At 55.5% G+C, this 12,893-nt stretch overlaps 1 protein-coding gene across 1 annotated transcript; it reads right to left on the bottom strand.

Moving 5' to 3' along the window:
- Positions 1-538: 538 nt before the first annotated feature.
- Positions 539-10,804, bottom strand: NEK8 (NIMA-related kinase 8). Its single transcript, XM_008582623.1, has 15 exons — positions 10,750-10,804; positions 7,645-7,850; positions 7,146-7,378; positions 6,772-6,903; positions 6,076-6,284; positions 5,838-5,917; positions 5,195-5,376; positions 4,943-5,093; positions 4,486-4,562; positions 4,033-4,150; positions 3,205-3,355; positions 2,804-2,967; positions 2,547-2,705; positions 2,237-2,395; positions 539-1,288 (listed from the first exon to the last, which is right to left on the bottom strand). The coding sequence occupies exons 1-15, from the start codon at positions 10,794-10,796 to the stop codon at positions 1,260-1,262; spliced, it is 2,097 nt and encodes a 698-aa protein (XP_008580845.1). The 5' UTR covers positions 10,797-10,804; the 3' UTR covers positions 539-1,259.
- Between the last annotated feature and the right edge of the window lie 2,089 nt (positions 10,805-12,893).

Genomic DNA, 12,893 nt, shown 5'->3' on the forward strand with positions numbered 1-12,893 from the left:
GGAGCCGCGGCCGCCCGGTCCTAGTGCCCGCCCGCCCACCCAGCCAGCTCATGGCTTGGGGTCCGGGTGCGGCCAGACTCGCCCCGGCCTAGGAAAGTGAGTCAGACTCGCCCACTCCCGGAAGCAGGGGCATCTCTTTCCCCTTGGGGAGAGAGATCGGGGCTCCGCTTCTCCCCAGAGCTGGGGGCTGGCTGGGACAGGGAGAGGGGCCCCGGGGGAGTGCGCGTCGTAAAAGCGGACTGGCCGCGCCACAGACGTTTGTTTCTCCTCAGTCAAGTCTCGGTCTCGGGGGCCACGCGCTCCTCTGGGACCTGGGGCCTCAGCTTCCAGGTGCTAGGCAGCCAAAGCCTGGCAACCAGATCCGGGGAGCCTGGCTGGGGCGAGGGGCCGGGCTGGGCGCTGGGCCAGAGGAACCTCAGCCCCAGCCTCCGGCTGCGCCCACATTCTTCCCTCGGCCGCGGCCCTGCAACCGAGGTCGGGCCGCCCAGCCCAGTCCTGAGGTGTCAGACCGCCACTCCCACCCCTGAAGACACCACAGTCCAGGCAGGCAGCTGGTATTTTTATTGGCACTAATTCCAGTCCTTTGGGAAACTGAGCTGATCCGACCAGCTACCCCTTCCCCCAACCTGGTTATGGGGAGAGGGCAACCTTCGGCCTGGATCTTCTCTGCAGTAGGCACTTTATGGCTTCTGCACTTCCTTCTGAAGGGAGGCAAGCAGAGGCTGTGCAAACCCCTGCCCCAGGACAAAGGTGTGGGGGCGGGTGTTAGCAGTCCCTAGGAGCTCCCTGCCCCAGGCCATGCAGAGGCTAGGCAGCCTAATGGCCAGTCCAGGCAGGCCCCGACTTGCCTGCTCCAAAGCATGGAGGTGGTCTCCTAGTGGGCACCAGGGACTTATTTTCTAACAGGGCTGGGGGAAAGGGCAGCGTCTGAGTGGAGCCACAGCTGCCTCCAGCCTTTTGCCAAGGCTCTAGAGACCACCATGCTTCCAAAGGCTAGGTCTGGCTTCCACCTCCGGCCAGGCTGGACCCTAGGGACACAGACTTAAGGGAACAGTGGGTAAGAAGGAAAAGAGGTGTTGGGCAAAACAGAGTGGGGTTGAGGTTTCCAAATCCTGGGCCAAAAGCAGAGCAGGGGCTTCAATGGCCCTTATACCCCACTGATGGCTGGTGGGGACAGTCATGCCTCAGGAACCTGCACTTTTCAGACCAGTCAGAGGTGGTGGTCCAGTTAGGGTGGTCCAGAGGTGTGTCCAGGTGCCTCAGGGTGGGGCTGGCTCATCTGTGATGGCTGTAAAATATCAAAGAGAACCCCGGGCAGCTTCCCAGAGGGCAGTGCCTCCAGCAAGTGCTACCCACCTCCACTCCCACAGGCCCTGGATGCTGGACCCTGCCAGGCCAGAAATGAAGGTTCTGAGATAGGGAGAACCCCACTTTCATAACATACACAATTCGCTTCTGTGAAACTTCTTGCTATGTGACTAGGTAGATTACTTAAGTTTAAAAAGTGTTTGAATTGCTTAAAAAATGTTATTGTTTAAAAATCCCCCTTGGCTCTTTAGCCCCCCCTTAATAGGAGTTAAAAGCTAAATATTAGCCTGCACTTAGAGAAGTTTAAATTTTGTTTGATGTTCCCCACCCAAGTGGCCCTTGAGCAATTAACTGCCTTGTTTCAGCTTTTGTTATCAGCTTGCGCTAGGCTTCCCCAAACCCCCTCCTCATGCCAGGAGGGTATGTGTGTATGTATGTGACTATATAACTATAAGTGTGTGACTATTTGATAATTTTAACTGTGTGACTAATGTAAAATGTGCCTTTTAAAAAACTGCCTAAATTTCAAGTCAGGGCTGCTTCCTTCCAAGACCTCCTTGGAGGAACAGCCACCAGCTGGCCAATAAAAACCTCCTTTTAAATTCTCAGTTGGGTATTCTGGTTCCCTTTTCCATGCAGCAGCCTCACAACAGTTCAAAGTGAACTGGCCTCAGGGAGTAGGAGGAGAAAGAACACGTGAGCCCTGGGGAGTAGTGGGGCAGCCCTTCTGTGAGGTCCCAGAAGCACATGCCCTTGCCCACCCCAGGTAGGAAGTTCAGAATTTTACCCCACAGCTTCTGCTTTCATTTATCTGGGGGCTGAAGATGCTTTTGGTGATTTGGGATGTGACCACTGGGGATGGGAGTGTGAGCAGGGGCCAGTTGGGGTTAACCTTTGTGTGGGTGAGGTGGGAAAAGTTCTAACTCACGGCGAACAGCCAGGAGAGTGTTTCCATGGCAACAGGACACAGAAGTCACTGTGTAAGGGTGTGTCTCATCCAGCTGCACTGGCCGAGGGAGTCCAGCATCCTCATCCCTCCTTCCCAGTCGACCTCGGGCACCTTTGCCCCAAGAGTACACTTCACCCTCTGCCAGAGAGAATCCCAAGGAGGGAAGTGGGAGGGGCGCAGAGCAGGCAGTGATCCTCCAAACTGCCAGACTGGCCCCAGTAGGTGACAATGAGCATGATAAACCCTACTGGCCATGCCCCTGTCTGCCCCCACTGTGCCCACTCCTCACCTGCCCCAATGGCTACAGTGAAGGCATCCCCACAGGCCACCATCGCCATCTTGATGCCCTCGAGGCCTTGGACCTGACAGGGTGCCCGGCTGCCCCGGCGGGCACTGGTGCCCAACTGCCCATGCTGATTGCTGCCAAAAGTGTAGCAGTCACCCGAGGCTGCAGGAGAAGAAAGAAGAGAGGGTGGTGCCTCAACAGAGGTGCCAAGGAAGCCAGGTGAGTCCCCCTCTGGTCCCCTGTGCCCAGGTCCTACTCACCAGTCACAGCAGCTGAATGAGCAGTGCCCAGGTCCACACTTAGCAGGGGCTCCCAGTCTAGGGGAGCAGAGCCTAGTGGTGTGAAGCTCAAAGCCTCCTCCACTTGCTGCTGGGGGACAGGTTCCTCTCCCAGGGGGATGTGGTCCAGGCCCAGCTTATTGAACCTGAGGGCAAAGCCAGAAGCCACATCCAATTGACAGTTTGTATAGGCTGCCTTGTCCCCACCTGTCTGGGCAGGAGCTGGTGCACCAGGAGACGGATCCCACCTTGGGCTGAACCTGCTGAGCAGCACCCTCAGCCCCCCTCAGTTCTGGGCCTTGGTGGGAGGCTGGCAATGACGGATGGAGTGCTAGCAGCCAAGGAGGCAAGGGGCAGCTCGTCATCCTGGTGCAGCTATTCACCTGTTGCTCCCGCAGGCCAGGGCTCGGCCAGGCACAGTGAGGATCATGGAGCAGTCGATGCCACATACAACCCGCTGGGCTTCCTGTCCAGAGGGCATGGGCACCTGCTGGGGGCAGCTGTGAGACTCCCTGGTACCTAGTCCCAGCCTGCCTACAAGAAGAGACCAGGATGGGGTTAGTTGAGCTTCAGGGCTGGTAGTGCCAGGAGGAGGAGGCCCACAGAGAAGAGAGAACAGCATGAGAGACGACTGCTCTCTCAGTCAGAAATGCCTTTCCTAGGCCCCTCTGCTGGGCAAAGTCCTCCTCCTGTTCCTTTAGAGCCCTGTTCAGATGCCATTTCTGTCTCCTCCAGGTGACACTGCTGTCTTTGAATTTCCCCACCTCTGAACCTTGGATGCAGGCCTGGTGCTGTCTGTTCTCTAGCATGCTAGGGATGTGTTCTCTCTCCCCCACCAGCCTGTCCTCCAGGAGGACAGGAACCCATCATGTCATCTCTAGAATCAGTGTCCAACCTGATGCCTGACCCAGACCTCTCTAAATACAGACTTCAGTAAATACTGTTGGATGAATGAAATCTCCCTCATTATGTCGTAAGCACCAGAAGGAAACCACATCTCATTCATCTTGTCTCAGTACCCACCACAGGGTGGGCACATAGTGAGCAAGCTATAAAGGTTTGTTGAATGAATGAGTGATTGAATTAATAGGATTTGAGAGAAAAGAGGGAAGATGGGCCATAGTGTAGAAGGTGAGTATGAAGGGAACAAATCAAGGCTGGGGATGCTGCGAGATGGAGCCTAAAGGCTGGAGCAAGGGTAGGGAGCTTACCACCATCTCCACGGCCCCAGGCAAATAGTTCACGCTCAGTGGACAGGGCCAGCACATGAGAGGCCCCACAGGCCACCTGCACCATCTCATAGCCAAGCAGGGCCTCCACAATGGTGGGCTAGAGAGGGGAAGCAGCAAGGGAGACTGAGCAAGGGGCTTGGGACTAGCCACCTGGCCTCAGCATCCCCTGTAGAGGTGAAGTTGGAGGCTACGAATTCTCATGAGGTGGCTGTCCCTTTAACTCCAGCCACACATGCTGCCAGGTAGGTAACCACAGGGAAGCGTGGTCTTTCTGTACTTCCCCTGTTGTGGTCCAAAGCAGGTGCAGCAGGGAAGCTACAGGGACCTGTGGCTGCTGGGGAAGCCCCTGCCCCTAACCTGATGTTAACTCTCAGATGTGGGCTCCCTGCCATGCCCCCACTTCCCTATCTCTACAATACATGTGATACCCACCTGGCTGATGTCAGTGAGGCTGCCATGGCCTAAGCACCCATTGCTGCCACTGCCAAAGGTCATGATGATGCCTCGGTCTGGGGAGGAGGGCAGTGAGGAGAAAGAGCAGGGAGAGAAGTTAGACTTTTTCCAGACAGCCTAGTCCACCTGAGGGTTGGAGGAGCAAGATAAAGCTGAGGGCTAGGGCTGGAAGGATGGGATAGGAGGAAAGAAAAAGGTAGGGGTCTTTCTTCCCAGGTGTGTGACTTAGAACATGTGACAGCCTCTCTGAGCCTGAGTTTCTCCATCTGTCAATGGGGATAATGTAACTACTACCTTGTCAGGCCTGTGTGTAGGGTAAGAGTGGCTACATAAATCTCAACAGCTAGTAGATAGAAGCATTAATTGAGCAATTTGTAAGGAGGGAGGTTGCTCTCTGGGGCCTTCTCATAGAAGGTCCCCACAGGGTAGTCCCGACCGGTCAGGCAGGCAGTGAAGAGGTCCCCGCAGGCCACGTGCTTGATGGTCACGCCTGACTGTCCCTCCAGGAAACGCGAGATGAACTGGGGCTGAGGCTGCTCCACTGCCCCAGGGAGGAGGGTACCTCCCCCAGCGCCTAAGGGCGGGGCCTGCAGAGGAGGCAGGAGGGAGTGGGCGTTGCCTGATCACCCTCAACCCTTCTTAGGGCCCCCACCCTCAACCCGTTCAGATCCACCCCCAGCCTGCTTACTTCCCACAGGATGAGGCGTCCAGAGCGCGTGACACCAGCCTTCTGTGTGCGCCCAGCTGCCACCTGAACCACTTCTGTGTTAAGCATCGGCAGCCGCAGGGGGATGCTAAGCCCACCGCCCCAGGCATACACTGAAGACAGTGGTGGGGGGATGGCCGGCCTCACAGGTCCCCGAGGGACGCCTGCCAGGACAGCACATCAGGTTTACTAAATTTTTTTTTTTTTTGTCCTTTTTGAGACCGGCCGCACCATACTCAGCCGCACCGTGCTCAGCCAGTGAGCTCTGTGAGCGCACCGGTCATCCCTATATAGGATCCGAACCCGCGGCGGGAGCGCCACTGCGCTCTCAAGCGCCGCACTCTACCGAGGGCGCCACGGGATCGGCCCTCAGGTTTACTAAATTTTTTTTTTTTTTGTCCTTTTTGAGACCGGCCGCACCATACTCAGCCGCACCGTGCTCAGCCAGTGAGCTCTGTGAGCGCACCGGTCATCCCTATATAGGATCCGAACCCGCGGCGGGAGCGCCACTGCGCTCTCAAGCGCCGCACTCTACCGAGGGCGCCACGGGCTCGGCCCTCAGGTTTACTAAATTGATGAGAACGGTGTGGTGTCTGCAGGGACCCAGTGGCCCACCCCAGCTTACCCCTGCAGCGGGTGCTGGTGGTCCTGCTCCCTGTGCTGCCAGCGGCAATGGGTGATCCAGCAGCCAGGGACTTCTCTGCCCTGCGGGACAGATGGGGGCTTTAGGACACAGACCCTCCCTGGCATTCCTACACATAGGAGTGGAGGACTCGCCCCAGGCACCCCTCTGCGCCAGACCTCCTGTATTCCCACTGGGTGCCCCCACCCTGCCACCCAGGACCCCCCCACCCTGCACAGGCCTCCGCATGCGGACACTGCCCAGGTCGGTGTGGAGGTTGAGGAGGGCGCGGATGCAGAGGGGCTGCGCCATGATGTGGCTGAGTGGTGGCCGCTGTGCAGGCTCAAGGCTAAGCAGACTCAGGACAAGCTGACGCAGCTCAGGGCTGTATCGGTCAGAGATGGGTGCAAAGGTGCCGCTCATGATCTTCAGCACCAGTGCTGGCAGGTTCTGTGAAGGCACCAAGTTGGGGGCTGCCCAAGGCCTGAGGCTAGGCTCTTAGGCAGGGCAGTACCCCCGGCTGCAGACCCTGGGCTGTTGTGGTAATAACAGACCTGCCTCAGGAGACTTGAGTCTGATGAGGGGTCTCCCAGAATGACAGGGGAGTCAAACCCTGCTTTCGGGAATCCCTAGTCTGACAGGAGCTGCAGCTCTGTCCCCAGAAGCCCCAGGTTGTTGAAAAACTCAAGTCTTACTCTTGGGAGCGTCCCTAATCTGATGGGAGAGCCACAGCCCTACCCTCAGGAGTCCTCAGTCAATGGTGGGACCCAAGCCCTACCCTTAGAAATCCATAGTCTGAGGGGCAGCCACAAGTCTGATGAGGCAGAGACATGACTCAGCCACAAGAGAAGACACCCAGAAGTGGTTGGAGCTGAGGACTGCTGGGGGAGGGGGGTAGAGATTTCCCAGTTGTCCCCTTGGGGGTGCTTACACTCACCGCAGCCTCGAAGGCCCTCTTGAGGCTGGCCAGCTCATAAAGGACACAGCCTAGGGCCCAGATGTCACTCTTCTGGTTATACGGCTTGCCCTCACACAGCTCAGGGGAGATGTAGCATGGAGTACCCACCACCTGCAGGAGGAAAGCCTGTATTACAGTCCTGGAGGGAGAAAGGACCAGAGGTTCTGCCCACAGGCCCAGTTGGGGACAGCTTCTCCTCAAAGCAGGCTAAGGGGTTTCCTCCTGCAGGACCACCCAGCCAGGGGCCAAGTGGCCAAGGTTTTTTTGGGGGGAGGGGAAGAGGTAGAGATGTAGAATAGGCTTTAGCCCTCAAGATCTCTAGCACCCTGAAGGTCCCCTCCATCCCCAGGCACCGTGTAGGCCTTGCTCTTGCTGCTAAGGATCTTGGAGATGCCAAAGTCGCCGATCTTGACGACCATGCGGTGTTTGTCAAGAAGAATGTTCTGGGTCTTGAGGTCCCGGTGCAGAATGAGATGGGTGTGCACGTGATGCAGCGCGAGCAGGATCTGCACAAAGAAGTGCAGGATGGTCTCCTCCTCTAGCAGCGAATTGCAGCGCTTTTGAATGAATTCAGCCAGGGTGCCGCCTGTGGCCCAAGGAACTAATCAAGATCCAGGCTTTCCCACACCTGGAACAATGCCTCTAATTTTACGGAACAGGGCACTGGGACCAAAGAGGGCAAGGGCCCAGCCAGGCCCTTCACACAGTTCCCTCACACAATTGGGGTCAGAATTCTATACCTCTGACCCTTAGCCAAGCCCATTCCAAGAAGGGAAGCCGGTTGATCTGTGTCTGCCTGTTCCAGGTGTGAGAGGCCCATACAGCCAGGCTAATGCAAGCAGGCTGGCCCACCTGGTGCGTATTCCATGGCGATCATGAGGGCCTTGTCCTCTAGGAAGTTCTCGTAGTACTCAATGACATTGGGGTGGTTGAGCAGCTTGAGAACCTGGCACTCATTCTGGGCTGCTTGCCGCTCTTCCTTGGTCATCTGTTCCACTGGGATCTGCTTGATAATCACCAGCTTTTGGTCAGCCTTGCGCAGGCACAGATGCACAATCCTGGGGACACACAGTACAGAAGCAGGCACAAGCTGAGCCTCTAGCCACATATCAGGCAGGGCAGACCTGGTGACTGGATGTTCCTTAGAAGAGGGTAATGGAAAAAAAAAAAAGGCCGAGGCCGTGGTGCACTCTGGAGAGTGCGGTGCTCCTGCCGCGGGTTCAGATCCTATATAGGGATGGCCGGTGCTCACTGGCTGAGCGCGGTGCGGCCAGTCTCAAAAAAGGACCAAAAAAAAAAAAAGAAGAGGGTAATGGAAAAAAAAAAAAAGGGCCGGGGCCGTGGTGCCCTCTGGGGAGTGCGGTGCTCCTGCCGCGGGTTCAGATCCTATATAGGGATGGCCGGTGCTCACTGGCTGAGCGCGGGGCGGCCAGTCTCAAAAAAGGACCAAAAAAAAAAAAAGAAGAGGGTAATGGGAACCCAGACTAGGAGGTCATCTAACCAAGTGCACAGAACACTGAGCTTGGGAACTGGATGAACTAATCACAAACTCTTGTGTGAGGCTTCAGTTTCACCATAAGCACAGTTAGGTAAAGTTAGCCTTGATCTCTGAGCTCCCACAGACTCTGGAGTTAACTGCCTGGGTTCATATCCTGGCTCCTATAACTAGTTATCTGATTTGGATACATTATGTGACATCATCATCTGGAAAATATAATCAACCTCACAGCGTTGTTTAGAGGATCAAAGGAGAAAATTAATGTAAGACAGCACAGTGCCTAGCACATAGAGAATGCTCATAGAAGCCATTCATATTATTATTATCAACTCTGTGGTCAGTGTCTATAAAAGCAGGGACTACATAGCATTCTTGTTCATCACTATATCCCCAGTGCATAGCCCAGTATTTAGCACAAATTAAGAGCTCAATATGTATTTGCTGAATGAATGAACTATAAGTTGATCATCTCAAATTTTTATATGAGTCTCAAATTTTTATCTGAGGGCCAGGTTAGAGTGCGGTGTTACAACACCAAGGTCAAGGGTTGGATCCACATACCAGCCAGCCTCCAAAAAAAAAAAAAAAGAAAAGAAAAATCAAACTTTTATCTGTAGCTTAGACCTCTCCTCTGAGACTCAAACCCAGATATCTAACTACCTGCTTTGCATCTCCACCTGAATGGCTCATCCTAAAATTTTTTTTTTTTTTTAAAGATGACCGGTAAGGGGATCTTAACCCTTGGCTTGGTGGTGTCAGCACCACGCTCTCCCAAGTGAGCTATCTGGCCATCCCTATATGGGATCTGAACCCGTAGCCTTGGTGTTATCAGCACCACACTCTCCCGAGTAAGCCACGGGCTGGCAACAGGCATCCTAAATTTTAACAAACTCAAAATAAAACTCTTGATTCCTGCCCCCAAAACCCTTCCTTCCTCAGTCTCCTCTGTCTCAGTAAATGACACCACCATTCCCCAACTATTAAAATTAGATACCTGAAAATCATCCCAGTATCTTTCCTACATCTCATGCTAACACATCAACAAATCCTGTTTCTACTTCAAAAATATTTGCGTTTTATTTATTTATTTATTTTTTGGCAGTTAGACAGTATGGGGATCTGAACCCTTGACCTTGGTGTTTCAACACCACACTCTAACCTACTGAGCAAACAGGCCAGCTCTACCTACAAAATATTGCGAACCCATCCAATTCTCTCTGTGCTCTCTGCTATAACCCTTGCTCAACTTATTGTCACTTCTTGCCTAAAATACTACACTAGCCTCCAAAACGGTCCCTTTCATTTCTGACACCCTCAAATCTAAATTCCACACAGCAGCCAGGATGACATTTTATTTTATTTTTTTTACATAGTACTGTTTTTTTTTTTTTTCCTTTTTTTTGGTCTTTTTTCGTGTTCGGCAATGGATTGCAACCCTCAGTGTCGCGCCCGTACCGGACCGGGACCGGCAACGGGATCGCAACCCTCGGTGTTGCACCCGCACCTCGCTCAGCCAGTGAGCGGGAACCGGTCTGTATGTGGGATCCGAACCCTCAGCGGGAGCGCCACCGCACTCTCAAGCGGCGCACTGTAGCAGTGCGCCACCGGGCGGCCCCAGGATGACATTTTAAAAACACAAATCATATCAGACTATTCCTCTGCTTTAAAACCCTTACACTGAAAATAAATTCGACCCCTTTACTTCAGCTTACAAGGCCATAATCTGGTCGCTGCCCTCCGTGACAATCACATCTTATATCACTCTTTACCTTGCCCGCTACATTTCAACTACATTATTCTTTTTCTCAATTCCTTGAATACTCTGAATTCCTTCCCACGTGACGACCTTCCCATCTTTCCCCTCTGCCTGAAAAGCTCTTCCTTCACCTTTAGACTACTTGTCCTCAATCCAGTCTTGGCTTTAAATCTTCTTGAGCCTGGTTGCTTGGTTCGACCGATTAGAGTGCAGCCTTGTAATACCAAGCTCAAGGGTTCGGATCTCCATACCAGCCGCCGAAGAAAATTAACCTCACGTCTCACAAAATTTTTTCTTGACCACCCCAAATACACATCCCTCCTGGTGTTGTACTCTAACCTCGCAAGCTTTCAAAACTGCTATAACTTCATAACTGTCTTAATAATGTCTCGTTTGTTGTATAATTTTCCTGTAGTCTGGAAGCTGAGAGAGAAGAGACCACGCCTGTTTTGGTTATAACAGTATACCCAGCACCCAGGGCCTGACAGGTACAGCTGGCGCTCAGTATTCGTTGAATGAATGAAAAATCTAACAGAACTCGGCGGAGTCTCCTCGCCCGGACCGGGACCGGAAGCCTGGGCGGGGCTTCCAGACCGGCGCTCACGCCTCTGGGCGGGGCTGGCCGGGCCGGAGTTTGGCGGTCAGAGTTGGGGCTCATTTCCCCCCTCCCCGAGCAGTTTCCTCCCGCAGAGCCCTGGCTCACCCGAAGGCACCTCTCCCCACCACTCGGATCCGCCCGTACTTCTCCATCTTACGCCTCAGAGTTGCACTTCCGGAACGCCCCCCCTCTGATGCGGCGCATGCGCGGACCTGCCCACCCTAGCGCCCCGCCCCCCACGCCGCAAGGTATTTGGCGGGCGGCGCAAGCTGAGTTGAACGTCGATTCAGTCTCGCAGCTGTGTCCGTGGTTTGCACTGTGCCCGCTGCCCCGGCACGCAATGGCCTTTCCCTCACAGCCCCGCCCCACGCACGGTGCGAGGAATAGGACAACACGCCCTTTCTTGGCGTGCCCCGCAGTGGCCAGCACGGTCCCAGCCAATTCCGAGACCGGAGAGATTCCGCGCCCTCGAGAGATGCCCCCCGTAAGCGGGGTAGGGTGGGAAACGAAGATTTTCCCTTGTCCACGAGTGACGCTGTTCCAACAGGAGAAAGCTCATTCCCCACTGTCACTCAAACGATGAGCACAACCAAGAATCGAGAGCAGGGCTCTCGGTTTGTGGAGCAGGGAGCGGGGTTAGTTTCGTGTTTGCCTAGGGAGGGGCCGGGGAAACCCCGCGGTGTGCACACTGACTCAGCCTCGGAGGAGGGGACACGGTCTCCAGGCTGTCCTGACCGGTGCGCACCGGGCTCGTCAGCACCGCACTTCCCCCCGCACACTCCGAGTAAGGTCGTCCGCTCCCAGGAGGCGAGTGGAAGGGGCAAGAGGACAGACCGACGTTTGGCCGAGATGAGTTCAAGGCTTCCGCCCACAACTAGGGGGGCTGCTTAGTTTGACCGGTTAGGGCCTTTTTTAAAAAAAAATTCTTTTCTTTTGGGGGCTGGGAATGGGGGAAGGGTCTTGACCGGAGTTGAATTCCAGGTTCTCTCTGGCGCCTCCTCCTCTGCAGGAGCTCCATAAAAGCTCAGTATTAAGGAGAGTGGTCATTAGCTAAGGCTTAGGGTCCCTATTCCTGAAGGGGCGAGGAATGTGAGAAAAGCGGTGTTTAACCTTCTGCTCTTGTCCCGCCCATGTGGGATGAGCACTGGAAGAGCCCCGCGAGGGCTCGGTCTCTGGCTCAGGCCGGTGTCGCCTGGCAGATAAAGCTGCCTTGTGGGGAAAGGGAGTGCAGATGGGGAAAGCTGTTCACCTGGGACACTTGTGCCCTAACCTGGAAACCGACTGGGCCTTGGTTGACCCAGGAGCCCCACAGGGGTTAATGTGTAACCTTGGAACCAACAGGCGAGGCAGAGGAAACACCCAAACGACTTAGTCCCTGGGTCTCTGCGCCTCAAATTTCTAGCCTCTTCCTTCCTCTCGCAGCGCTTTTCCCCTCACCCCACGTCTCCCCTCCCTCCTCTACTTCCACTTCCCACCTCCGCACCCCTCCAACCGGCTGTCAGCTGCGCTGCCTTTCGCACAGGGTCTACCACACTTTCCCCCCAAGCGACTGCTTTGTTCCTTTAGAGGCTGGAGGGGACCTCACGCTACAGTGAGGACAGCCTGACACCTAGTGGCCAGGAGCCGCAACTGCTCCAGGCCCTGGCCCGGACGCCGAGGGTCAGCCCAGCAATCTGCAAATCTGCAGTCTTCCCCGCCCCAGCCTCCACGGAGCGGGGAAAAGAGGGCTGGGACTGCCTGAGGGAGGACTGTCACAGCTGCTCGGCCCCAGGAACCCGACAGCGGGCTGGGAGGAGGGATGGTGATGGTTACTCAGCAATGCCTAAGCGCCAGCTCGTGCGGGGCGCGTACACACGTCGGTCTCCGGCCAGACGATAGTAGTGCAGTGGAGGAACAGGGTCTGGGCGGAGCCCGTCGCCCGAGGCGTGGCTCCCAAGCCCTTCCCAGGACCAGGAGACGTGGGTGTTTGACAAGTCCCAACCAGCTCTGCCCAGAAAGGAGTTGGGGGCGGAGAGAGAATTCTCGCGGTATCCGCCCAGAGCAGGGAACCCGGTGGCCCCGGGGAAAGTGGGGACGCAGGTTAACGAGGCCAAGCGAATGGTGCCTCAGCGGCGGTGGCGCCCCCAAACAGCCCCTAGTCGTCTTAGGTCCGCGGGATCCAGGCGGGGCCCAGGAGGCCCTAGGGAGATAGAACTGGTGCCCTCCGCACGGCGGAGACGCCCGAGGGGCGGGGGTAGGCGGACGGGGCG

The sequence above is a fragment of the Galeopterus variegatus genome, unplaced genomic scaffold (assembly GCF_000696425.1).
Source record: "Galeopterus variegatus unplaced genomic scaffold, G_variegatus-3.0.2 Scaffold2683, whole genome shotgun sequence".
NCBI classification, from domain to species: domain Eukaryota; kingdom Metazoa; phylum Chordata; class Mammalia; order Dermoptera; family Cynocephalidae; genus Galeopterus; species Galeopterus variegatus.